Source organism: Anas platyrhynchos, chromosome 3, assembly GCF_047663525.1.
Source record: "Anas platyrhynchos isolate ZD024472 breed Pekin duck chromosome 3, IASCAAS_PekinDuck_T2T, whole genome shotgun sequence".
Lineage (NCBI taxonomy): Eukaryota > Metazoa > Chordata > Aves > Anseriformes > Anatidae > Anas > Anas platyrhynchos.
Window position 1 is genome coordinate 72,497,223 of NC_092589.1, and position 27,366 is coordinate 72,524,588.

General features: G+C 41.1%; 2 protein-coding genes and 1 long non-coding RNA gene across 11 annotated transcripts; all 3 read right to left on the reverse strand.

Moving 5' to 3' along the window:
* Positions 1–526: 526 nt before the first annotated feature.
* Positions 527–4,116, reverse strand: LOC140002212 (uncharacterized). The gene is made up of 3 exons (XR_011808417.1): positions 1,734–4,116; positions 1,180–1,230; positions 527–690 (listed from the first exon to the last, which is right to left on the reverse strand). It is a non-coding gene; the product is annotated as an uncharacterized lncRNA (long non-coding RNA).
* Positions 4,117–8,019: 3,903 nt separating this feature from the next.
* RPF2 (ribosome production factor 2 homolog) lies at positions 8,020–19,613 on the reverse strand. The gene is made up of 10 exons (XM_005023434.5): positions 19,483–19,613; positions 19,251–19,383; positions 18,147–18,184; positions 17,193–17,232; positions 15,576–15,657; positions 15,405–15,481; positions 14,000–14,099; positions 9,593–9,695; positions 8,439–8,583; positions 8,020–8,285 (listed from the first exon to the last, which is right to left on the reverse strand). Exons 1-10 carry the CDS (start codon positions 19,503–19,505, stop codon positions 8,106–8,108), a joined length of 921 nt encoding a protein of 306 aa, XP_005023491.1. The 5' UTR covers positions 19,506–19,613; the 3' UTR covers positions 8,020–8,105.
* Positions 19,614–20,692: 1,079 nt separating this feature from the next.
* On the reverse strand, positions 20,693–25,363 carry GTF3C6 (general transcription factor IIIC subunit 6). Of its 9 annotated transcripts, none has more exons than XM_072036102.1 (7): positions 25,207–25,362; positions 24,588–24,668; positions 24,110–24,169; positions 23,338–23,401; positions 22,738–22,782; positions 22,486–22,596; positions 20,693–21,530 (listed from the first exon to the last, which is right to left on the reverse strand). In XM_072036102.1, exons 3-7 carry the CDS (start codon positions 24,110–24,112, stop codon positions 21,157–21,159), a joined length of 597 nt encoding a protein of 198 aa, XP_071892203.1. In that variant the 5' UTR covers positions 24,113–24,169; positions 24,588–24,668; positions 25,207–25,362; the 3' UTR covers positions 20,693–21,156. The 9 variants fall into 9 exon arrangements, with proteins under 9 accessions (XP_071892203.1, XP_071892201.1, XP_027310504.1 ...); XM_072036100.1 differs by having other exon boundaries at positions 22,486–22,599; XM_027454703.3 differs by having other exon boundaries at positions 22,486–22,599; positions 24,559–24,668.
* Between the last annotated feature and the right edge of the window lie 2,003 nt (positions 25,364–27,366).

The following is a 27,366-nucleotide window of genomic DNA, read 5'->3' on the forward strand; positions in this document are numbered from 1 at the left end:
GGTGCCATCTATGGCCCTTCCCCATCTGTAAATACTCGTTTTGCTCTGGGGGGCCCCAAACCTTTATCAAACTCCATAAGGCTTTGGCTTGGCTACTCGGGAAGAGCTTGCTAAGGTGGAGAAATTACCTATCCTTCCAATCCTTCAGTCTCTTCCAATACAGGAACAACCTTTTCCTTTTAGCTGTCTCCACATCATACATAAATTTAAATGTCTTTGCTATATTCCCCTTCAGTTATATTTTTCCCAGTCTGAAGCCCCATATCATATCGCCTGATTATCTTTGTCCTTCTCTGAGCTAGCTCTGCTATGGACTTTTTCAAGGTAGGGGTCAGGGACAGCTGAACTGCACAAAGCAGTCAGGATATAGACACACTTAAAATTTTTACTGCAGCAAATTTTAATACGCTATTTTTCTTCTCCCATCATAATTCTTAATATTTGCCGCTTTTTTTTTTTTTTTTTTTAATTTTATTTTGACTGAGAGTATCAGAGGGACTTCTTCACTCTAATGTAATCTCAAAGTTTTACTCATAAATAGCCTTGGTTCACTCAGAATATCTATATTTTTAAAGCTGATGTCAGGACTGTTCATCACTTGCACTTACCAACAGCAAATTTAATTTGACTGGCATTAAAATAGCATTCTCAGAAGAGTCTTCTGGATATCTTCGCAGGTGGCACTCATCTCTACAACACCAAGTTATCCATCATCAGCAAACTTTGTCAGATCATTGAGTTACCAGAACACTGGTCAGCATTGCCAGATCACAGGGCCTGGCAAAGATCCCAGAGAATGTGGATAAAATCTGATTTAAAAATAAATAAATAAATAAAATCTGATTCAAAAAAATATATGTCCAACCTAAACCAAGTTATAAGCTGTGGAAGAATTTGAATATAGCCAGTAACTGGGGAGGAAAATAGAAGGTTAAATTCAACACTGAGAACATAAATGGAAAAAAAAATCACCCTTCTCTATGCACCTAAATTAATAATTTCTAGTAATTAGAAAGCTCAGTAGAGAAGAGACATCGTGGACTTACGTTGGCTCCTTCTCTGACAGCAATAGCTCACTAAACAACAATATCTAACAGGCATATAGCTCATTAATCATTATTAAGAAGAGAAAGATCAGAAATAAGTTGGTGCACATCATAATTAGTCTTGCAACAGTACCTTCAATACTACATACACTTCTGCACATCACATTCTTGGGAAGAATAACAACTAGAAAAAGTACAAAGAGGACAAATTAGCAACATGACACTGCTTCTACATGCAAAGCATTTGAATTAATCAGAACTCCTCAGCTTGGGGAAGAAATCACTAAGGAAACTGAAGCCTATTCAATTGTTACTGGCATAAAACAGGTGAAGGGAAATGTTTATCTGTTAACTCTCAAATGAAAGAGCTAATGGACACCCAAAAAGATGATCAGGCCTCAAGTTTAACCCAATAATTACTGCTTCACTCTACAGAACTAAATTATGGAAGTGATCAATACAAAATATTTGAGATACCAAAATGATCTACTCAGTAAACCAATAGGTGAAGTCATAAAAGAAAAATCCATTAAGAATAAAACCCTCAACAATCGGGAAATTATCTCCATCTCAATAAACTGCAGGTTTCCTTGTATTACGAAATAATATTAGGTATTGAAAGAAAATTCTGCTGAGCTTTTCCCTGTTCTCTTACCCTTTCCAAAGCACCTGGAACAGGACACTTACCCTCATTTTAAGCTTCCAGGGTGACGCACAATTGTAGTTCCCTGCTACCTCAGATAACACAGTTTATTTTCTCATATCTGGGGGAAAATGCACAGATAACTATTCATCTATCTTTAGAAAAGTTCTTCTCACATCAACTCAGATAGAAACAATTCTTGATCTGAATTGAGCATGGTTGTGATTTTGGTCTTGTGACACGGGTGAAAATTCAAAGAAGTAAAGCACTTTGTTCCCACTTAACTGTTCTTCAAAACTTGAGCATTACTGTTGGCATTACTGGCATGTGGTACTGAATATAAAGGTATGAAATGTTTCCGTGATCACAAATCAGCCTTCTCCTACCCCCAGAATTTTCCTTCAATGGCAATTTTTGGCTTTTTGCGTGATTAGGACTCCACAAGGTCTGCAAATGTTGCCGTTCCCAGAAGTTCAACAGTTTTTTCTCATCGTAGACTGGGAGATGCCAGCGTGTTTGGAAAAGGAGGGTTCATATCGCTTACAAACATTCATCCTGTAGATAGCATTATTTAAACAACTGTTAATCCTTAGTGATTCCACTAAGATCTCTCCCTCAGCCGCAAGCTGAGATAGATTTTCTGGTCCACAGAACCTGGATCCAGGACTTCCCATATCCCCCACCCAAAGCCTCGACCTAAAACGACAAATCACTTAAATCACACAAGTGCTTCTTGGCAAGCACAAACCACAAAAGAACAACGATTCTCCAAACAAAAACAGGAATGCTTGTTCTCATTAAGGGTTTCCCTTGGGTTTCACTCAGCAGCAGCAAGAAACAGGGTTCTCTAGGGCAGACTGCCCTCAACACTCTTCTACAGCGTCCAATGCAAGTACACAGGAGTCCTCGAAGGCTAAGTTCTGAGGGCTTTTTTTAATTATTGTTTTAAAGGGAAGCTACTACAACGTGGGAAAGGCACGTTCAGTCTCTGAAGAGCCATGTGCTGTGTCGATACCTTGGTGAGGACTTGTTTACGCTGTGTTTACTCTGTCTAGTGCAACAGGGTTCTGGGTCCTTCTCTGAGGAAACTAAGTATTACGGTCCTACAACAAATAAATAATTGTAAGCATTCAAAACTTGCTCTTCGTGAAGGCTGGACTTCATTGATTTGGATAAGGACAGAATAAGCTTCAAGGCAAACCTCCCCAGTGAGTCTGCTATAAAACAGGCAGTGCCAAGTAAATCTAGAGTTGGGGAGTTGTGGTTTTTATTTCTAAATAAGAGTCTCAGTGGGCCCTAAGACCTTTTTTAGGTTGAACTTGACTCACGATCCTTAGGTAGAAATGAAATGTTACTTTATATTGTGGTGCTCTTATGGACCCCCATATGGTTGTGTGTGTGGGGAGGCAACAGCTTTCGCTGGGTGACAGACAGAAAAAGATATTAAAGAACTTACTCTTTCATTTCATAATTGATGATTCTTTCTCATCCAAAAAAAAAAAAATACAATAAAATAAAATAAAAACCCCACCAACTAAAACCAACACACCACACTTACGTACACATCAGTTTTCTTACAGGCCTCAAAATTGTTTTTGCAGATGTAAGTTCTTCTGATCTCTCCTTTCTCATCTTGCAAGTCAGATGTTCAATGCCCAGGAGAAGACTTAGAAGACCAGAAAGTTTCTGATTTCAGTCATCTGGCTTTTGCTATGAGAAAACACCTCTTCCAAAGCCGTGTCTTAAAAGTTTGCCTGTTCTTTCTTAGCACGCATTTGTTTTGCTTACAGAGTTCGGCCCATGGAAACTAGCTCTTTACCCACTAGGTTGAAAAGTTCATCCTGTTCTACTTTTTAATAGAACAAAACTTTCCTGTAAACTCAGCTCCCAGAATCCATTACAAGCCTAGTGGAGCTGGCTCTGACCAAATGCTGGCACCATTTTAGTAAAGCACAAATTTTGACAAGTTTTTTCCTTCTTCTCTTCTAGCATTTAATGCATTTTTTTCCCTCAAGGCACACGTGTCAGGTAGCCTAAGTCTCCTGCCACAAGCATGAGTCTCTAAAGGAACAAGCTTGATAGGACCTCAACCATGAGAGCATCTTGTGGGCTAGATTTGTTGTGCCCTATGCAGCTATATGCTGGAAAAGCATTCCACTTCTCCTTATTGTTCCTTTAACTACACTTTTTCTTTAACAGGGACAGCTTTGTCTATACACACTTAAACTCTTTGGTCACTTCACCACGTAAGCCACAGAATAATTTCCTTCCAGGAACAGAAGGAAAAGAAATAACTGAGAGCCTAATCAGCTATTGCCTCTTGAAAACAGCAACACAGGTCTAATGGGGTTTAAAAGAAATGTAAAATATTTTTCATAACTGAGGAGAATAACTAAATCTGAAAGATTTGAGGATTGCAGTGCTGGCTTTCCAAGTAAAACATACCACCATGCAGTGTTCCTGCCCATGCTCAGACTAGGACAAGCACAACTTGGTATTTCATTCAAGCTTATTAAACAAAATCATTCAAACGCAGCTCAAAAAGCCTCATTCATAGCATAGCTCCAGAGCATCAAGGCGGGGGTGTGGGAGGGAGAAATTTGTTGAAAAAAAAAAAAAAAAAAATCTTTGTAGCAGAGAAAATCCTGAGCTAAAATAAGCTAAGCTCTCTAAGCTAATCAGCTAAGAGAGATGCCACATCAGAAGTTGTGTCAGAAGGTTAATCCTGAGGGAGAGGAGAACATTTCAAGAAGTTTTCTGAATATTGTTTTGAAGCTTGTCTTAAAACTGAATAGATTTCTTTGTGCTTTGCTAGAGGGCACGCAGATGAACTACTGCCCCTCTTACTACTGACCAGGGCATGTCAGGGGTGTGCGCTGACAGACCTCAATGCTTCTGTGAGCTTTACAGAGCAAAATACCCCTATGGGGTGCTTCCACACGGGTCAACATCATTCCAGACAAGTGCTGGTGCCAGCTGCTCCAGCTCCACCACAGCACAGGCACAGGGAAAGGCACGGGAAGGCACATGGAAGCCATCAAATAGGCAGGGAACTCACAACTTCCATGTTCTACCTTCGATCCCAAAGCAAATGCCTTCCAAAAGTCATTTAGGTGTTGCTGTCACACCTGTGAAATGGTGTCTGCTTCACAGGGAAAGTTGTGGTGAAGCTCACTCACAAACGTAAGCCCTGCACCACATACAACATGTGTTAATATGGATTATATATGGCTATGTTGTATGTATAGCTAACATTTTCCACTCCCTTCTCTCTGGTATTGGAAACACCTCGGTAACACAGTTCTCCTCGAGCTTCTTCACATTTGACAGCCTCTGGAGTAAGCGGCGGTCCTCTCGGCCTTCTCAGGCTGCTGAAGGAGGCAGCAGTCAGTGCCACACCCAGCATGGCTGTGGTGTTGGCCTTGCCTCTCGCCGAGCTCTTTCCTATCCCTCCCCAGCTGCACCCATGCCAGCAGGGGTGGGAAGCCCATCTCAGTCAAACCCCGAGGGCACTCGGTGAAAACAAATGAGGTTGCTGAGGAACAGCAGATAAACTCAGACCCACAAAATCCAGGAAATGGGAAGGAGTTCGTACGCTCCTTTCAGACAGACGCTGCTCATCCCCTTCAGTGCTCATTCTGTCCCGTTGTACCGATCCCCTTAACCTAGAGCCTAGGTTCCCATAAGGGCCTGGCACAGTGTCGCTCAGTATCTACCCTCACTTCCATCTTTTCTTTAAATTTTACCACACGAAAAGAGCAAAGTAAGCATATAATGCAGGTAGACTACGAACTCTAAGCGTATCACCGCTTAGGTTAGCTGTACCTACAGCAGCAGCGAGGACGCCAGCCGCAGAGCCGTGCAACGTGAGCCTACAAACCCCGGCCCTGCAGCAGGCACAAGCCCCTGCCTTTGCCATCCTGCAGCTCGGATAAATACAGCACGGGCTCAGCTACTGATTTGCAACTCCCCCTCCGTTTCACCGCACAGGTACAGCCTCGGGAGGAATGCTTCCCCAGCGGGGATCGCCTCCAAACCAAGCTCATTCCTGCACTCAACCCGTAAACAAAGCTATCTCTGGTGCATCTCTGGGAGGTGAGGAGATGAAAGCCAAGGGAAAGGGGTGGATGTACCAGTAGGGCCTTGCCCGCACCACACAGACCCTGGGGCCACGTTTGTGTTTTCTGAACCTCTGGAGGCCAGGGGCAGCTGAGGTGAGGCAGGTGCCTTTCATCAGCTGCCCTCCGAGCACAGCGTGTTCTGTTCCCCACGCACACGGCCACGCTGCAGCACCTGACAGCTTTCCTCACGCCTGTAGGACTGTGAGAAATTAGAACATGCCAGCAGAAAGCTGTTATATTTAGCCCTCGTATCTCCATTTACCTTGAGTTAAATCAGCTACTCACAAGGTACCTACTGCCTGCCACGCAGAGGTGCAGTTGTGCGCGCTGAACGTCTGAGATCACATCAGCCACACGTTTCATGGCTTAATCACTGGTTCACAGCAAGGATGAACTCCAGAAAAAGCAGGGTGAGCTCAGTTGTGACTTGCCACCATCCCATCTCCTCACGCACTCAGTGGTTCACTTCTGCCCTAAGAAATTTCCCTTGCCCACTCAGTTCGCACCAAGATGGTGCCACTTCACCTAACACAAAGTATTCATGAGAAATGGAGTGAACTTAAATCCTTGTTAGCAATATAACATAACTAGTATGAAAAAGCTATAGCCTAAATATCCTTACATTGTATCTAGGCAAATTCTTGCCTCATATTTTGTCCTTTGTGACTGTTTCAACAGTACAAAAAGCAGGAGTAAAAGGATATTTGCAAAAACAGACAACTTAGCAGTGCAGTTCTTGTATAGCTTTTACCAGATGTTGCTTTCAGTGAACACTGGAGCGGTTTGCATTTCAGAGAGATGGGTGGTGAACACAAAACTGAAGTAGCTTATGGAATTATCCATTTCTCAAATACCTCGTTAGACTAGAAATAAGGATAAAGAGAGCTGTACAATTTATTTTGTATAATGATGCAAATTTTTTAGGTAAAATATTGAAGATATGTATTTTTCTTAGCTAAATACCCTCAAAAAGGCCTTTAAAACCTTTAAAGCCCTTTCTTTGTCACACTGCGAGTTTGATCAAACCAGCACAATAAGAACATCATACGAGGTATTTGCACAGCCACGTGTTCAGCTCAGCTCTCTCACAAGGAGAGCAAAGCTTCCCAACAGCTTCCATCCAGGACGCGGGAAACCAGTAAAAATAATGAACTGTCTGTTTCTAATGTGATACTTCAGTTGATTAAACTCTGAAAAAAAACAGCAAGAAAGTATTGAAAATATAACTGGGAAGAGCAAGCTTGCTGTGTACACACTTTCATCGTAATTATCCTAAAGGACAGAAAAATAGTGTCCAAAGAGATGAGCAGAAGAAAAAAAAAAAAAACAACACAGTTTTTAAGTATGTTCCAAAACGTAGAATGCCACAGCTGTGTCTCACTAAGCTCTGAAGCTCTCATCCTTTTTCACTAAGCTCTGAAGCTCTCATCCTTTTTATTCAAGCCTTTAACAGAGTCTTCACCAACTGATGGACATAAACTTCAGAGGGAAGCAGCTTTCAAATGCAGGTTAAAAAAAAAAAAAAAGGCCTTTCATGGTTGTTAAACATACTGTAAAATGAAGCACAGTAGAAATACTTAAGAACAGTAAAAACACAAACTTACCTCTGCTCCTTCTAATCTGGGCACAAATCAAGCATCAAAGATTGAAATTCAAACTGCAAAGGTTTCATTTATGCCTAAAGCAAATATCAGGTACTTTGCTACCATGGTGATGAACACGGTAAAAACACCTTAATCACTCCCAATTCTGCAAGTGTAAAGTAGGGCTTGGTGCAATAATTAAAAACATAGTCTGGCATCAGACACGTTTTGAGTTCACACTTCAGAAAATGATCTGTAGTTTAAGTATTGCAGCTGTGTAAAAACTGAAATATAGAAACAATAAATGGCCACAGAAGCCATATTGCATGTATTATGCATATGCACTACTCTGGTCCTGCAGGGAATTAATAAGATAGGTTGATTGATCAAGGTTCCCCAACATCATAGCCACAAAACCGTTTGGGAAATGAGTCACCTGCTTAACTAGCATATGTTTGCTAACACCAAGAGAATAAATATTCAGCTTTGGAAAACTAAGCAAGTGACATCATGTTTTTTCTTCTAAATAACCAGATTCCATGTTAAAGCTCAATACTTCAATGTTCCCTTTAAAATGACAAACCCGTAAAGATATTTTTTAATTAAAAAAAAGCAACAAAGGCAGCTGAGTGTTTTATGTCTGACATTTTTATATTACAATTTATGTAAAAATTCAAAGATACAAAAGGGTTTCCAAAGCAGTTGCAGACTATCATGCTGATTTTGGCTTTTTGGGGCTAGTTCCACCATCTTGAGCTGACTTCTCCGCAGGCCTCTTTTTCAACCCCTTCAGTTTTCTTGTTTGCAGTTTACTAAGATCCTGCTTTTGCATGTGGATTCGACCGTAAGTTGTACCAAACACATCATGGGATATGTTCTTTTTCTTCTTCGGCTGTAAGGGAAGAAGTACATTAGTATTTCTGAGTAGTGTGTGCCCATAGCTGTGCTGAGAAGCCAGGTATCTGGCTTTACTATCCACATTTACCAGTGAACTACGAAATCAAGTGCCTAAAAGCAAGGCCACTTATGTTTCCAAGGTACATACCTTCAGGGCTTTGGGTTGTTTTAAGGACAGCTTATAAAGGTCATCTGAAGCTAAGTGTGTTCTCCTCATAACCAGATCTAATGAAGGTCCTATATCTTCCAGTTCAATTCTTGGTATTTTACAGCCAGATTTCTTCAGAAGTACCCTAGAAGAAAAAAAAAAACAAAACCAAAAACACATCAACTTTGTCCTCTGTGCTACAGATTTATCTGTCTTCCTAAAGGGCATGTTCAATCACGTGGCTGGGAAGACTATTAAAAACAATTACTACTGCAAACTCCATTACTGAGAAAAATGTCTGTCAATAATCCTTTATCACTCATTTCCACAACTTGAATGTCCCCAAAATATAATCTAGTTTAGGTCACTTTATTATTATTTCTAAATAGGACCAGCATTATCATTACAAGAGCTACAATTCAATTGCAGAAGCCATGCCATTCCTCAAATCCTAAGTAGTGCCCTGTGTGTTACAGACAGAGAAAAAGCAAGTGCTACAGTTTATAGCAAAACATTCTGAGCCCTAGCCAAGATTTTTTTTTGTTGGCGGTGTTCGTTTTGTTTTGCTGTGTTAGTTTATTTATTTATTTATTTAGAATGAGACTGTAGATATTTTGTTATAACAAAAATCATACAATCACAGGGAACACACAAGCTATGAACACAACCTGCTAAGGAAAGGCCACGGACTGTGAGCGAACACCAGTGCAGGAAAAAAAGGTAATCTTGTCTGTGTTTTCCTTGTGTACCTCTGGCTACAGCCTAGCTCCTGTCACTCTTTGACAAATGGAGGTGAGGAGAGCCCTATAAATTAGCCTGAGATCAGTCTCTGAAGCCTAAGATAGCACTCAGACCGTACCAGTTCACAAGGTCGAATTCACAACACCTTGGCCATCCAACCGTATCAAGGGCAGCCCTCCGAGCTAGGAGGAGCTCAGCAAGGAAGGGAAGGAAGCAGTAGGTACAGGGCTTAAGCGTTTCCCTTCTGTCATGCAACTTACTCTGAGCTATGCTAGAGTAACCTCTACGCACAACAGTTTCTAAATGAAGTAAACTATTGCTCCAGCCAGCTCAATTACACAACTGCAGGCTGAGTTTTGGGAAACCTTGACAAGCGTACCGAAAAAGCAAACATGGAAGAAACCCATACTCACTTGTAGCTCCTCATGTAAATCTTCCCATCTAGGGCTGTGAAGTGCAGGACATGCTCTAAGCCAGCCAGGCGAATGCTGGGCACAGTAGGACCTCTGAAGAAATCTAAAAGGACATTTGAAAAGAGTAAGAGGCAGGTTTCCTGACTGAGAATCAGATCAATAGTTGACTAACAAATCAGCTTATTTTATAACAGATCCACACCACAGCAGCGATGTGATGCCTACAGAGGTTCTCTTTCAGCATCAAGTTAGGTCTTTGTGCGTGAATTCAAGTGGAGGACTGGTTAGTGTTAGGTCAGAGGCTGGACTAGATGACCTTGGAGGTCTCTTCCAACCCAGATGATTCTGTGATCCTGACAGGAATAGAGCGACTTTCCAGAGACAAGTCAGTAGCAATACACATATGTTATCTAAAATCAAGTAAATGGACAAGAGCAAACATGCTTTCAGAGCAGTAACCTATTTTTATTAAGGTGATTGGGATAACTGAATTGTCTACTCCTCTAAATTTTTAGCTGCAAAGTCATAAAAATGAAATGTATCTCTGATATTTAGGCTAATTCAGGTGTCTTTTTTAAGCCAGCATTCAAACTAATACTTAACACACATAATCAGCGCCAAATTTGGGAGAGTGCAAAGAAGTGATGAACAGTACAAAACAGAATAAAACTATTTTCTTTAATCTTATCTACGTTCTTTCTCGGTGACTCTGGGGAAAAAAGTTTTCTCACAGCTCTTTCATACCTCCCCCCCGACAAAGCACTTCTGGCCTTTGGGCACGCAGAATTTGTGATCACAGTTACTATTTTCTCTACTTAATAAATGAAACACACCTACAAAAACAGACACTGAAAATACTCCGTTTGCAAACAGAACACTGAAATACAGGTTAAATACAAAACTAGCCATCTTTAGCTGGGTTCTTATAAAAGGTCACGAAAAATACCGTGCAATCAGACCGCCTGCAACAAGCACAGCAATCTGTCCAACACATGCAGAGGGTGGAGAAAGAACATGACCTTGTCTGAGGGAACAAGGTGTGCTAATAAACATGACAAGGCAAGGCCGAAACAGAGGAGAGCTGCTAACAGATGCAAAACACATCAGTCTCTTCCGTTCTGTCCCATTTGCAGATTCCTCGGCAAGTCCTCTTTTCCTCCACTACCTTTTTTCAAGAGTATCAGCGCTGGAATGACATCCAAAACAAAGTCTTGCTGGCACATATCAGCTGGAGTCTAGCCAGGAAATGTCCTTGGTCGATTCAATACTCACAACTCCTCCTCTCCTGGGTTAGTGAGGAAAAGTTGCAAATAAAATACTTTTTTTGATTTATTTTTTTTTTTGCTTTTTGCATCTATCTTCCCTTTGACAAGCTCTCTGCAGGATCCCAGTGTCAGTGGTTTTATTGGCAACATCTCCCTTCGGTGTTTTCCTGTGGCATCGCACATCTTTTTACCCACAGGACGATCTCTTCCCAACAAATGCAGGTGGTCAGGAATTTCTGTTTCCTGGCAGTGTTTAACAGCTGCAGAAACCTTACGCTTCAGCATGCCCAGAGAGCTGACATTTTTAATATATTTTTAATTTACAGCTCTTGCTTTGGTTGGACTAGAGAACTGCTTGCTCCTCTCTTTCCATTCCTAGTTCTTCCTCGTGCGCTCAACATGTTTCCAGCACGTCTAATTTACTTTTTCCTGCAGAGAGCTTCAGAGAACCTTTTTCATTTTCAGAATCCTAACTGTCAAATCCCTAATTTTTTTTGGACCATGAGCCTATACACTTCTTTTTGCATCAGTTCATATCCAAAAGCTGGTTAATACTGTAACTTCTGTAGCCATGGTTATCATGGGAGGAGTTTAAAGCCTATCCCAGACTTTTTTTTCCCCCCAGCCATCCACTTTCTTGGGGGAAAACACAAATCCTTAAGACACTTCAAAAAAAAAAAATCTGTATAAGACTGTATGAAGAAAACTGTAGAGGACTCCTACAAATCATTGGACTAGATAGAAAGTATATAATCAAGCCGTGTAATGCCTGGCCGTTTCTAAATGGAAGTAGTGTGCAATAGCAGAACTGGCCAGCAGGCAGCGTTGTGAGAGAAGAAATGCTTCATAAATACAAGTTATTGGAGTTTTATGAGCTGAATTGCAAGGACTTACGCTGTAAATGGATTCCTGTACTACCATCTTGCTGGGCAATGAAAGCCAAAGAGAAAGAACAGGGTGTCTTTGCCCTCCAGATCTCTAAAGAAAAACGCAGCTGCCATTTAATTACCTTCTAAATAACTCCTTGCACTTCACAGCTTAAGTGACAGAGGTCACTTTAGCAGGGTTTGGCTGCCGTGAAGACAATAATTCACCCTTGCTTTTTAATTCTACAAAGAAACTGCTGTAAGACAATACTCCAAACATGCACAAACCCTTTTGATACCATAAAAAAGCCAACGAAAGCTTGGTTGTTCACCAGCATCCCTGGCATCACATGGCTTTGGCAACAAGAAGCTGTTTGCTATCAAATACTCCCTCCAGGATCTCAACAGCACTGCTACGGTAACAAACCACTTGCTGTTTGTTAGACATTTTTCTGTCTCTCTTAGCAATAGAGTGGCAGCCTAAAAACAAATCTTACGCAGAAGCGAAATGAATCTGTTCTTCCCTATCAGGTAAAAGCACTCAAATTATCAGCTGCATTATTTTAATTGCTTGCTGATACCTTCAAGCCTTGTACGACTTAACCTTTTCCTTTGTCTGTTGTTTTGCATCCAGGCATTTCACAGAACAGAACATCAAGACTTGGGGTACTTGGAGCACATTCAAGAAGAAAAATTGGATATCAATTTCAGTTCAATTTCAAATTCAGCTGCAGAGAGTCATTACAGGCAAATTAGCAGGAGAGGAGAGAGGATTTCTTTTCAGAAGAAATAGGACAGGAAAGACCAGTTAGTTATCTGGCAACTATCTACGGATGCATGCCTGCCATTTAAAGCCCCAAGCTGTGTGATAATGGGGTGCAGGAGCACACCTGGATGCCAATCACCAACATCGTACAGATGTCAGAACCTGATACACCTTAGAAAATAATTCACGTGCTTCTTGCACTGTAAATGTTCACTTACAGTGAATTTAAATAATGCAAGTTTGTGCTGCTGATCTTCACATCCAACAGTCACCCACCTCCAAAGTTTTATAAGCACAATTACTCATCTTTCATCTACCCCAAGAGTCAGCTGTATTGACAGGATGCAAGCATTCTCCTCTCCTGCTCCCTTTTTAGTCCCATTCCAGATGCAGCACCTGGCTTTAAGGAATCGTAAGAGCAAGGGGGGTAGGGGGAAGCATCACTTCTAAGGCTGCTTTCCAAATCATTCTGCCTGTTTGCCTAGAAAAAGGAGCCCGACCTATATTCTCTCCACATGAAAGGGAGATCTTACAAAGACCAACAGTTATGAATTGGTACAACCCAAGAATGAGCTGAAGGAGCACAGCTTCTTTTATTCGTAGTTTCACTATTCTAGTAAAGCTTTAAAAAATAATGATAATAAAAAAAAATAACCTATTTCTAGGAAACCCATTAAATAGCAAAAAAAAAATCCGTGCCACCCTAGCAAGACTTTTTTTTCCCCCTCTACTGTCAGGAGATGCTGTAACGTACAACCTCCAGGTCCCCAAAAGTTACCCTAAGAAAAGTTTCATCATTTTTATAGTTCCCTGGAAAAATCCTAAAACGTGCTTCAACATCTGATGCTTCCAACCTTGAAACAGAAGGAAAAAAAAACAAAACAAAACAAAACACAAACCAAACCAAAGTAACTCCACACACTCTATGCTACTTAATTTACTAAGATCCCAGCACGCCTTGAAATTACGACCCAGCTGTTATCTACAGCTAATTTTCAATGCACATATTAATTCCAAATACTCAGATCAATGGCACTTTTGTTAGAACTCGTCAAGTTTCCAGCAGAAAATGCTTGCATGATGAAAGCAGACTCAATTATACTTATGTGATGTTTCCTGTAAGCAAAGACATCCCACCTCATGAACTTAATCCACTGATTCAGAATTAGATATTTCAAAATATTATTTGGTTAGAAACGTAATAACCTGGTATAATTACAAGGAAAAGACTTTTTGAAAAATGCCAGAGTTTTCTGACAATCAAAATTGTGAATTTCAGTGAGCACAAAACTTCAACTTTGGAATCTTTTAGGCCAGTCTTCTTCACCTCTGTCAGTCATGGTGATTACTTAACTCTAATTTCACATCACATGAAGTTTACAAGTGCCCCCTCTCGATTTCTTTCTGTGCTGAGCAGAAGCAAACAATTATTGACAAACCAGCGTTTCCCAACAGATCACATTGCTACAGATTTACGCAATCCCTCTGCTCAAATAATCCAAACACTGACCAATGAGAAGGTTCTTCAGTCTTCTGTATTCTTCATTTAGCTCAAACATGTCACCAGCGAATATCAACATCGGTTTTGTTCCTTCGGGACATTTATTGTTCTATGGAATAAGGATTTCAAACACAAGACAAATTCAGACCACGTTAGGGAACATGTTACTGACTTAATGGCTGGTTATCCATTCATCACAGAACGAAAAATTGTGATCTATGATCAACATGGACAGAACAGACACTTTTTTTCATTGAACAGCACTGTATACATATGGAAGGACTGTTTCTACATGGGTGAATGTTATTACCCTTCTGCTGGTTACAAGAAGAGATTCTTTACTATGAAACACACAAGATAACACCTTGCAGTGAAAATAAAAGGTTAATTTGACTGCAACCACTACCAAGAAAACTAGAGGCAAACAGATCTATTGTACTTCAACACTGGAGAGTACACGAAAAAAGGTAAAAGTAAGGTTTAGTCAGTCACCTCATTCTCATTTTGGTGAACAAATACAATTACTTGACTATAATTTCCCTGCTATAGATGGTGCTACCATCTATGTAGCATGCAATGGTATGAAAACACTCACTGCAAACCATCTGAATTTATGGGAAAGATTCACCTTTATAAAAGTAAATTCCTTCAGTATCCCTCTAAACTGTTCTGTCACTGAACTAATGAAAACAAGGATCATAAACCTTATTTTTGCAGCACATGAAGTGTTTGGTACAAAAGTACAAAGTTGGCTCATTTTGGCAAGACTAAAACATAACATGACGATAAAAGGTGAATTTTCTCTGAGTTTAAATAATCAAAATGTTAGCTGTCTGTCTGAATTAAGCACAGTTCCCTGACAACTGGCATTTATTTGCTACTGAAGGCTAAAAATTTCAGAGTGCCTCTCTGGTTATGGACTGGAAACATTTCCAACTGGTACTGCTGCATATTTGTGCTGCATAGCAGGACAAACTTTACTGGGGGGAGGTGGGAAGAGGCTGTAAGCACAGCTACCCCATGCTGTCTCTTCTGATGGCTGGGCCACCTTCTGGTTTTTAATCTGATATCAGTTTTCAAAGGGCATGCCAATTTATATAGGACCTTCCCACAGGTAGCATCTCAAAAAAAAAATTGTAAATGTAACTCTTTAATTAAAAATTAACATTTTAGGAGTAAAGAAAATTTTTAAAGGAAGTTGTAGAAAGCCTACAGCAAGCTTGCCCTATGCAACCCAGACAAAAAGCAGAGCAAAAAAAAGTAATATTCTACCCTAGTACAAATAAGCAGTCCCCAAACACTGCATGAAACACTATTTAAAAAAGGTTCTGGTGGTCTTTAATGCACAGAAAATGCCAATGCACCAACAAAATCCACCAATAGATGTCACCGAAATGCTGCAGCAATTCCTTACCTTGACATCTTTTAGGGATACAAAGTTCTCAATGCCTAGCTCAATCATGTCCAGGACATGATAGTCAAACATGCGACCTGTAGAGGAGAAGAAAAAGAGAGGAAGAAAACCCAGATACTTAAATACTTATTGAAAGCTAGACCTTTCATCTGAATAAAACACATCTCTTACCTATTATCAGGTTGTTAGGTCTCTTCTTGTTATGAGAGCCAAACATAAACAGAGAACAATCTGATTTCTTGGAAAAGAATTCCTACAATTGGAAAAAAAGAAAACATAATAAATTGTGAGTTCCAGTTTGTAAGTGTTCAAAAATATTTAGAGAAGGTATGTGTCACAGACATCTGAGTTGAGGAGCGGCTTAATGAGAAGGACAACTGCATTTACCAGAAAAGTGTATGTCTCAGTCCCATAAGCTAAAATTGGCAGCTGGATCCAATTAATAACAATTAAATAACAATTAATTTCCTTTTATTTATAATTCAGCCACTGCCCTTTGGCCCTCACTACTGGCTGCCTTCACTGTTTAAAAAACGTTCCTTAATGATCATTAAGGAGCATTACTTCTCTCCTCTGTTCTCCCTTCTTAATTACAGAGATTTTTCAGATGTTTCCCCTTTATTTTCACAATCCCTGTAAGACAAGAAAATGCATTTTTTGCCTCGTGTGTCTAAGTGAGTTTTTTTCCACAGCTTTACTTACTTCTGTAGCCCCAAATTCCCCGCTTCAGTGTTTTCAGGGAGTTGTTTTAACAACTGCCTCACACATTGGAAAGCTGACCCTCATTTCCTATACACAAGCCAGCAGTGACACAGAGCAAGCACTACTAACGCATGGTAAGTGGGGAAAAAAAAAACCTTATTTTGGGATCATTCATTTCTGGCTTTAATGTAAAACCATGACTGTGCATCACCACCAGCTTTCTCTTGTTTTGTTAGATACAGTGACTTAATGACAGACATTTCAGCAGCAAAAGTAATGATTCAATTAAAGTATAAATGTGTGTGATATAACCTTGGAATTAGCCCCTCTATTTTTTCTCTACCTGCTCATAAGTTAGCTTGACCTTAAAGCACTATACTGAGACAAAATCCAGATAGATGCATATCACTAAATGGATTTACGATGCCACTTTCCCTTCCAAAATATCCTCTCAGCCTCTGACAAGCCCCTTTTCCAACTTCACTGCAGGCCAAATACATGTATTTAAGTGAAATTGTTCACGTTTCTGACAGTGCTTTACTGAACACTGGAATTAAAGTCTAAGTTCAGATCTCATACTTGCTGTGCTGATGCAAGTGTTTGCAAAAAGTACTCTGTTGAGCTTTTCTTCCCCCATTTGACTATGGCCAAAAGTCACAGAAAGCTACGACTCTTCCATTTAACTGCTTTAGCCTATGAATTCACCAACTCAAAAACAAGTGGTTCATAAGCTGTGACACTTAAAAGGATAGGCTTTTAGAAAGCCAAAATAAAGCCCTTTCTTTTATATCAAGCACTGTTACATCACTCCTAAATTTGCCTGTCAGTTTCAAGAAACATGCATTTCAGGCAAGCACCAACATTCCCACAGTATCAGGATTCTGTCTTGAAGCTAGAGGAATAAAACGCCTACTGGCACCATAAATGCAGAGGTAAACTTACCTTCTGCTTATCCAAAATTATTTAAGACTTGGTTTCTCATCTAATTTATCATAGTCTGAAAGAAAGCTATCCTCCAATAAAGTTATGAATAACTTTACAGCTGCAAAACCTCATAAGAAAAGACAAGACAGGGCTTACACTTACCAATGATGTCTGATCCTCAAAAGGCCTGGTAATATTTTTCCTGAGAGGGGAAAAGGGGGAAAAAAATGAAAATAGTAAAAGCTAAGATAAGCACTTTAGTTATCTTCTAATAACACTGTGATTCTGCATTCTGCTGGAAAGTCCAGTGTTAGAAATTCAGTTTCATTTCCAACCAAAAGCTGTATAATACCGCCAGGTGTTCCTTCCTTGGCACTGCAGATGCCGTTTTCAGTAAGCCTTTCCAGCTTTCCTGGGGCCTCCTGTGCCACTGACAGCTATGCCACTGACACTTCACAAACAACTGCCTTGCTTGTTCATCCCACGTTCAGTTTAGCTGCTACTCTCAATGCCTCTGCACTACATCTATATGGACACCAGGTTCCCATTTTGAGCAAGACCAGCCTATCACCGTAACCAGCCCAGCCCACCCACCCTACACAGAACCTCGCTAGCTGGCTGCACAGAGCAGAATTGGGGAAGCCAACCACTCAAGTTTGCTAGAACTGCTCTGTAACACTTGCCACAGAACTGGGCTCAGCATCAACACCGAACACTTGTAGCTTGTCTCCATTCTACTAAAATGTAAGATGAATTTCTGTCACCTTCTGTGACCCCTTCCATTGGTTGAGCCCCCACGCTAGGCAGCAGAGACTCATAGAGCCATAGAATCAACCATAGAATCGCTCAGGCTGGAAGGGACCTTTAAAGACCACCTAATTCCACCCCCTGCCATGGCAGGGACACCTCCCACCAGTCCAGGCTGCCCAAAGCCCCCTCCAGCCTGGCCTTGAGCACCTCCAGGGATGGGGCACCCACAGCTTCTCTGGGCAGCCTGTGCCAGGGCCTCACCACTCTTAGAGTGAAGAATTTCCTCCTAATGTCTAAACTAAATCTATTTTCTTTCTTCTTCATGCTTGGAAATTACCAAATGCTGTCTTGCACGTGACCACTTACTTTTTATACAGCACAGCAAAAGGTTTCTTCACGGCATACTGCAAGAGACAGAGTTAAACAGGCATTATATCAAACACACCCAAAGGCACAAAACTGCTCTTTCTAAAACCTTGGAGCTGTGAAATGTGTTCATCTGATTCGTGTCAATATGGAACAATGCTAGGGCCGCATGGTATGATGAATGTGACCTTCTGTCATACATACCCCTGTATAACCACAAGTCTAAGAAAAACAGAGTGGTTAATGTATATAATTCTTGTATTTTGCAAAGGAATGTTTTAGCAATTCGTGTCAATAGAGAGCTTGAAGGGAAATGTATTTGTAGGCTTTTCCTTGAAGTCTCTGGTATCTGGGGGGTTTCAGAATAACTGCTAACTATTATGACTATTGCATGGGACACTATGCAAGTCTCTGATACCTGGCCAGGAGATTAAGGAGACGGGGAAAGCTGAAGAACGACCAAAAGACAAAGCTTGCAGGGGATGTTGCACAAGTCTCTGACATACAGCCAAGCGGGACAAAGGAGGACAAGAGGGAGGAAGACTATGAGCCTTCAGCACGAGAGACTCCCAGAGGGACCACCGGAGACTGATACGCATGCTCCAGTAGGAGGGTTTGGATTCCGGAAACTAATTATAATAACCCTGGTTTTTTTAGAAGTAGTAATGAATATGTATTAGCCTAGGAGCATAAAAATCAGCTGCTTGACGTAACTGGCGTGCGTCTTGCTGGAGCAGAGACTCCCAGCGCACCCAGCGCTGTCTGCTTACCTTTAATTTCCTTTAATAAATTGTAAACTTTGATTATAGTCCTATTTTGAAGACTGAGCCATTTACAACACAGCTTACACGATCGCGTGAAATAAAGCAATTGTTTGTGCAAATCAACGCAGAAAGGAAGTCACCTCAGGAAGCCTGCCCACAACAAAACCCTTCAGGTCAGTAACCCTAATCTTGGCTCCCAATTAATCGTGGATGGGTTTATTTATAGAAAGTAAGAAAGAGCTGAAATCAAAGCGATGTAACAAAAAGCAGAGCAGAGGTAGGTCAGTGCCGTGCGGCAGGGGTGCTGTTGATCACCACCGGCGCCCTGCCGGCCACTCACGATGTCTTTGAGCACTTCTGTCACCGTCAGGTTGGCGTTCCCCCCCTTTATCAGCATGGCGTTTTTCGTGTTCTCCGTCAGCTTGGGCTCCCTCCTCTCCAGAAACCTCTTCGCCCTCTTGGTTTTGGGCTTCCTGGAAGGAGACACGAGCGGCTCAGGACCCCGGCACGGATAAAATCCCTACCGGGGGCCGTTCATCGCCTTCTCCCCCCGCCCGCAGCCCCTCACTCACACCACCCGCCCCAGCGCGTCCATGGCGCCTCACGGCCGCTGCCGCCCGCCCTCAGCGCGTCACATCCAGCGCCCGGGAGCATGCGGCCTCCGCACGGCGCCTGCTGCTGCCTCCTGCGGGCCAAATGGGACAAAAAAGCCAAACCCTAACAGAAAGCACACCAAATACTTCTAAGATTGGCTTTGGTTGATAAAATCGGCAGGTATTAAGCAGAAAAACCTTTCCCTGCCCACCCGCAGCTACCTCAGAATCACCTCCTGGAACTGAACAGCCCCGCTTTCCGTGCTCCCCTGCCCTAAGGCAGGTTGCCCCCGAATCTCCTCCAAAACTTTTTATATATGTATTTTTAAAGTACTAATACCAAAAACAAATACTTATTTTATCAGTAGTCTGCGCACTGCACGCGCTTAGAACTCTCATACAGTGCTTAATGTCAGACAGGGCAGCTGACCGGTGTGATGCCGGGTACCCACGCATGAGGGCACAACCAGTATAAAATAACCCCACAAGGATGAGGATTTGCTGCAGTTCTGTGGTGTTACCGTATCTACCCAGTACCCTTTTTAGTTTAAGGCACCCTCCCCCCCTTCAATTTTGAGCTCTACTCCAAATACCCAACATGTTAGGCGTTTGGGGGTGAAATCGGTAGCACTTAAAAACACTGGGTTTAAAAAAAAAAAAGTCATGAATACACCACACATTCATTCTTTTTTTACATGAAAGTACAATAAACAATATAAATCGTATTAGTAATATCAACCCACAGACTAGCTGGGGACCACGATACAGTCACAGGGCTCAGCTTAGGAACCACCAATGCACAGGTAGAGTGTAGGCATAAAAACCTTCAGAAAAATACCAGTCAGAGCCAACAAGTTTTTGGGGTGGAAGAAAAGCAGATTCCTTTTATGTAACACACATTATGTCATATAGAAAATGGAGGAGGGAAGCGTGGCAGGTGTCTTGTTAAGACCAAAGTGTTAGCTGCTGATTAGCACCCAGGGGTTCGCAAGACCTAACTAGACAGAGCCCTGGGAAACTTGGCCTAACTCAGCACTGACCCTGTTTTAAGGAAGAAGCCAACCTAGAGACCTCCTGAAGTCCCTTCCTAGAGGAAGTATTTCTCATATGAGTCAGGGAAACAGAAGATGATAGAGAAAAAGCAAAGTAAGTTTAAGAAGTTATTTAACAAGTAATCAAACACCAGTGATTTTATCAAACCGAATGAAAGCCACCTTTATTTGAATCTTTCTTTCAGTCAGTGCAGTACAAGAATAGACACAGTAGGCAGCAAAATATTACACATAAGGTGAGGCTGTACCCAAGTTCCAGGACTTCCAACAATGTTTTTTCCCCCTTTTTACAAAGCATCCCAAACCATACAATACATCAATGCTTTTCAAAGGCAGTTTTTTTTTTTTATTATGCAACTGTTTCCTTTTCTTCAATTTGAGGTAGAGATGCACACATTTCCCATCGGCATTTAAAAAAAACAAAGCACTAAACCCCTCCCCACTCTACTCCAAACACAAAAGGAATGCACAAGAACATGGCAGTTTTCCCCACTGCTAACGCTCAGATAAACTGGAAATCATGTCACAGCCTATATGTTTGGTCTTTAAAAGCTGGCCCGTTTAATTCCATGAAGAAATCCTGAAGAGATGAGAGCTGACATCACGGAGGGGCATCTTCTAAGGCAACACTTGCAGAAGGAGATCCCTCTGCCTCAGAAGCAGGACTATGAGGCAGAGGAAGAGAAGAAGCATCTGTTTCCAAGCCGTGCTGCTTTTCCAGATCGCAGTTTGTGTCGGAATTTCCTCTGTCACTCGCCTCTCCCTCTGACTCTTCAGCTAGCTTGTCTTGAGCCTGATCACAGTTCGTGTCAGAATTTCCTTTGTCACTCACCTCTCCCTCTGACTCTTCAGCTAGTTTGTCTGGGGCTTGAGCTGACTCATCTGAATCTTCCTTTTCATGCAGAAAGCTACAAATCGTATTAGGCCTGCTGTAGGAAAAGTCTCTGTCCTTGATCTGTAACCACTCCACGCCATCTGATGCAAAGAAGGAAAACTGATATTAGTGACTAAAGGAGTGAAATCTTAACAGCATTTGTTCTTAGCTCAAGTCTGTTGTTTATTAACTCTGAGCCAGACAAACATTTAAGTTCACAATTCCACTCCCCCTTCAACAGGTTTTTCGGCAGTACACACAGCCAAATCACAAGATGTTTTGGTTACTTTTTATGCACATGATTAAGTTTCCTTCAGGGTACAGAAACAAAGTATTTTGCAGTAGGTATCAGTGTTGCTCCCTAGGGAAATAAATAGGCCTTTTAACTAAGCAGCACATTCTCTAGTTAATGTCACTTCAAAAATAATAGTTTCAGTGTTGGTATTTCCTACTTAATGACACAGAGAGGAAGAATGCATGGTGTTGATAAGAATGCTGATCTCTGCTTAGATTCTAGATAACATTTCATATTCTATCTCCCATGAGCAATGTCCCATTGACTGTCTCTCATTTAACATTATATGGCTTTGTATTCCTAAAATGTGAAGCAGCAACACTGACTTGAGTGAAAAGCAGCAACTAAAAGCAGGAGGATGCTGCTAATTAGCATTATTCCATGTAGTGGATACCCAGTACCTGAATATGCACGAGCACAGAATTTTGTATAAAAAAATCCACAAAAGTAAAGCAAACAGCATTGAGTTCTGCCTACAAAATGGAAAACCAAAATGTATTCTGTGCTACATATACCCCTGCAAGTAAGTTAAATTCAGGTACAATTAACTGTAAATTCACTAAGAACAATTCATAGTACACAAAACACAGAACTTGCTAAGGATGTGAATTTTCAACTACTACACAGACTCAAGAAGTTGTTACATAAATTGATGGAAATAAAAAAAATCAGTGAAGAACAATTCAATGCAAAGATATTGCCTCAGATTTCAAAACCAGTGCCAAAACTAATTTTGGAGGAGTAAAAACAGAGGCACTAACCAACATTCTCTTCTCCTTCCTTCTTCTCTGTCAGAAGTGTCCGTGTCATATTCAGCTTCTTCATTGTATGGCACTTGTACTTGAGCTGTACTTTCTGGTTGCCTTCTGCATCTACTATGAAAAGAGGAGAAAAAAAAACAATACCCAAAGCCCCATCATTATAGTGAACTCCACTATCAGCTGAAAAAGCTGAAATTATTTTGAATTTCAGAGGCTGTCACAGCAAACAGGACGTCAGATCGTAACAATTACCATGCTCTGTGTTTTCTTCAAAAACCACACAGGTTCCCAAGGCATCTGTGGAAAACAAAGTGAAAACAAGCCTTCGAGACTAACTTTCGGCAGCCAGAGATGCTGCACCCACTGGCACAGCTCTGGAAATGTTCTCATTTCCAGCCTCATCCAAAGGCCCTGCATCTGGTAACCACTGCCAACTCAGAAACAGACAGAAGCACCACAGTCACTGAATGTCACTACAAGAGAGGTTTCCAGATCGTTTTCTTCCCAATTTTGTCACCATAGGGAAAACAGCAAAGCAAACTGCACAGCACTAGTCCTGCTTATATGTGTGACAGACAGTAAGCATTAGGGGGCACTCTAGGGCATTTTATATTCGGGTTTTCTTTCAGAAATACAGCTGGTACACCCCAGAGTCAGCTTCCAGGCATGCCTTCCAATAACTAAACATGAGCGCATGGCTAATTCAGCTGGTGCTGCTCTATGTAGTATTATTCAGGCACCATCCAGAACTTCAGTGCTTAATGGTCCTACATTTTCCATTTGCAGTGAAATTAACTGATACTAAGAAAGTTCTTTGGGTTACGTGAAGAAGAGGTATCTTATTCTTCCTACCTTCGTATTCCCCTGCAAAGACGTATCTGTCCACTTGTAAAATGGGCCTCTCTGTCTCTATTCCCTACAAAAAGATGGAAAAAAAATGCATTAAATGTCACGTGTCTGTTAGTCCAGGCAAATTTCTTACTCAAGGACGAGAAGACAGATTTAGCAGAATCTAGATTACATTAATTCCTTGAAAATATAAATGCAGGTTAAAAACAACAAGACAACATCAGGTAGCAACAATAAAAAATAAGTACTCCATCACATTACACGTATGAAATAAAAAGTTTCTTTTGGTATCAGAGGAAAGGAGTAGATTCCAGACCATAAGCCTTTCCCAAACTATCAGCTTCATGTGGAGAAAAGGGCATCTTTAAAACAAGATTTATGCAAACGAATTAGAGAATTCAGCAGAGCCTATTATTTTACACAAGCCAGCAGATTCCTGGAAGGTGAAGAGATACAATTAAATTAATATTTTTTAGTTTCTATAAAATGTAATAAAAGCAGTTTTAGTCATTAAATTGTCCCTGAATCCTCCTGCAATATTAGACACAGGGGTGGAAGGGCGAGGGGGTGAGTTTTCTTTCTGTTTTTGTGGGAGGCTTAAACAGTGCCAATAACTGTTACAAATGGTACAGCCAATCTTTCTCTAGAATCAGTGTACTGCTGAAATACAACAAAATAGACAACATTTAGGACAATTTTTTCAGGCTATCACCATACATGCTATTTTAAGTATATTAAAAGCAAGGAAACAGCCAGATAATACTGGTCTATTTACCATAGACTTAAGACTGAGTTATCCTTTACATTTACAGCACTGGATCATATCATGTAGTATCTACAAGAAAACATTGTAAGTACAGCACAACACAGACAGATGTGGTCTTTGCCTCTAAGCTGGGTCTAAGTTTCTTTAAGAAATGTGCTTAACACTTGTTTTTGTTTTTAAATGTGTAAAATGCATCATTTAATACTCAACTAAGAGCTTAAAAGCAGAGGGAATAATAGTCTGAGCTTATTGATACCTCTGAAAATATTTTTTTATATTTGTGTAGTATTATTTTCATCAACAACATGCCACTCCTGATACTGAGAGACCACAACCTGCAACCGAACACAGTCCAGACAGTACATGCAATTCTCTATCAAAGACTTGATGCAAATTTTATCAGCTTTAACGAATCTGGAAACATCCCCACTCCCTTGCTCACACGTGTACTCACTTACCCCTTTCCTATTGTGCTGTAATCACTCACCAAAATCTTGCATTTGTTTTCACATTTTTCTAAGAAGTCTGAATCGATAATTCCTGACAGCTCCACCATGACCAGCTGCTCCTACAAGATAAGTTTATAACACGCACTTTTAATTAATGCATCTGAACTCCTGAAAATATATGAAAATGAAGACCTTCAGAATGAATAGACCCCCAAAACAACTTATTCTGCACTGCCTACATTTTCCAAAGGTTAAGTATTTACCTAGATATTATAGTGAGGGGTTAAGTGAAGGAAATGTTGCATGGAATGACTGCTTTTAACTCTTTACAACACGCTGTCTTGAAATCAATTACTATTTGCAACTCTTTAATGCTCGGGTGAGGAAAATTCAAAAAGAAAACAATAAGAACTTTTAAATATTTTTATTGAAGGGCTAAGCTTTCAAGAACCGTTACGTAGTGAGTAAATGTCAACATGCGAGGAGGGAAGGAAGGCCGCCACCTCCCTCAGCACAGCCCGGGCAGCCCCTCAGGGGGACGCCATCCCCGCAGCCCGCTCCTCCTCACAGCAGCCCCGCAGGGAGCCACAACACCACACCCCTTCTCCTAACACCGCCCCGGGGAAAGGTGAAGCCCAGTGGGGCGCGCTGACCGACCTCCACCTCCTCTTCGTCCTCCTCTTTCCTCTCGCCCCCCTCCACTCCCTCTACCGCCGCCATGTCGGTCCCGCTCCCTCCACTCCCCTCAGCGCGCACCACGTGAGCGCGCCGCCGCCATCTTAGGGGGCAAGCGGACCCGCCTCCCGCCGCCCCCAGCAGGAGGCGGGCGCCGGGGCGGCCCTTAAATGGCGGCGCGGCACCGACGGCCCCCTGGCGGCGGGGGGGGGTGTGGATCGCTGTATTGAAGGGTTGCTGAAAAATAAAAATAAGGTTTTGAGTGACTAATTTCGTGTTCTGCCAATAAAAGGAGATAAATAGATGCTTAGCTTGTTGAGCACTCAGCATAAGATGAGCATGTGCGCAGTGAGCCCAGCCTTTTAATGGCTCTTAACTGTTTTCTATTTACTGTATTTGGTAGTTAAGTTTTTGCACCAGGTCTTTATGTCTTCAGATAAAATCAGTGCAATTATAAAAAAAATTCTGCCCAAATAAACCAGAATAAACACCCTATTCTAAACACATTTACAAACCATAACTAACAGCTTCTATAACACTTCATTAATACCACTGTCTTCCTTTCACTTAAGTGACTTTCTAAAAGTGATGAAAGTCCTCACGAGAAGGTAAATGTGGGCCAGATCAACCTGTGTAAATCACAGACTGACATGAAGTGCTAACAAAGGAGCCAGTACATTTCTTTGTTTTTATTACCGGCCTTGGTGCCATGTAGTAAGCGGGGTCATCTCGGTCGTCTGAGTCAGGGTGTGCGGTTGGGAAATTTTTGGTGCATTAGTGCTAAATTTATATTAAAAGAGGCTCTAGCTCATTGTCAGGCTAAACTTGCCATGGGCATCAGTGATTTGCCTTGGTCTATCTTATTCTGGCACGCACATTTCAACAATTTCTCTCTTAAATGAGTTGGATGGAAATGATGCTGTAAGGATCCTCGCAGTCTGACAGAGAGATTGAACTGCTTGATGAGATAAATATGGAAATATATGCTTTAAGGATCCAGGGTTTGGATTTCTGAGGCCTCAGCTAGCAGTCCTGTCAGTACTTGAAGGCATTTATGTGTGCATGCTGCAAGAGGCAAGTACCTAGGTGGTACATAGGTCAGGCTGAGTCAGTGACAACCAAATGGTAAATTTAAACAATCATGTTTGAGATCTACATCTCTAATGTGTATGCACTAGTTTCTGTGGGTTTACTTGCAATTTAAGCATGTTAATGCATATTTTAGTTTGAGCTGTGTAAGTTTGCACGCCTTAGCTGTGGAAGATCATAGATTAGAGACTTGGACTTCCTTTTTTAGCAAATAAACATTATCACAGTTAAATTACTTTACAGGAAATAAGCAAAAGTTCACCAAAACACGTAATGAATAAATCTGGCTTTCTACTTTCTCTTGTTTTTTTTTTTTTTTTTTTTTTTTCCATTTTTCTTTTGATTTTTATCTTCATGCTTGGAATTCCTTCCCAATCCTTAGCAGAAAGCAATTGCCCTTTCTTCTTTCCCTCCTAAACACTTGCTTTCTTTGTGAGGCCCTGGCTGTAGTTTGTCTGAGTAAAAAGTTAAATGTTCTCTAAAAACACAGGATGAGAGGGAGTCTTTTTTTTTCTTTTCTTTTCTTTTTTTTTTTTTTTTTTGAGTTTTATCTGTCTGTTTAGATGGTGGGTTCCTGTGGTCAAAAATCTTTTGTATTTTATAGTGAAAACAGACAGAACTTAGTAGTTCAAAATGATAATAGATGACACCTTTAGGTACACGTGTATGTATTTGTATATATACATGTAATCTCTGTATCTGCACTGTTTGCAGAATTGACTGCTTCAGGAGAAGAGCGTTGTAGTTTCTAGGCATATTTTAAATTGGAAATGTAACTGAAATTGAAGATGTGACAAGACCTGATTGCCTGTGAGTATCAGTATGGACTCCTCAGTAAAATACTTCTGTGTGAAATGGCTAAACACAGTGCTGTGAGGTACAAAGAGACACAGAAGAAGGCTTGTGAGAGACTAGTGTGTATTTCTGGCTGTAGACCTTGGACAGGAGGTCAGGGTTGCAAAACATAAATCAGCTGTGGGACAAAAGTAATTTGCTGGCAGTATTACAGAGAATGATTTTAATTTTCTTAAAGCTACATTGATGAGTCTCTTT

Coding starts and splice junctions, on each gene's coding strand:
- GTF3C6 (XM_005023433.5), bottom strand. CDS start 25,269: ATGGCGGCGGTAGAGGGAGTGGAGGGGGGCGAGAGGAAAGAGGAGGAC. Junction 24,669..25,206: donor AGGACGAAGAGGAGGTGGAG/GTCGGTCAGCGC, acceptor CTTATCTTGTAG/GAGCAGCTGGTCATGGTGGA. Junction 22,600..22,737: donor TGAAGAAAACACAGAGCATG/GTAATTGTTACG, acceptor CTCTTTTCATAG/TAGATGCAGAAGGCAACCAG.
- RPF2 (XM_005023434.5), bottom strand. CDS start 19,505: ATGGACGCGCTGGGGCGGGTGGT. Junction 17,233..18,146: donor TTTGCTGTGCTGTATAAAAA/GTAAGTGGTCAC, acceptor TTCCCCTCTCAG/GAAAAATATTACCAGGCCTT. Junction 8,584..9,592: donor ATTTACATGAGGAGCTACAA/GTGAGTATGGGT, acceptor TTTTTCTTCTAG/GGTACTTCTGAAGAAATCTG.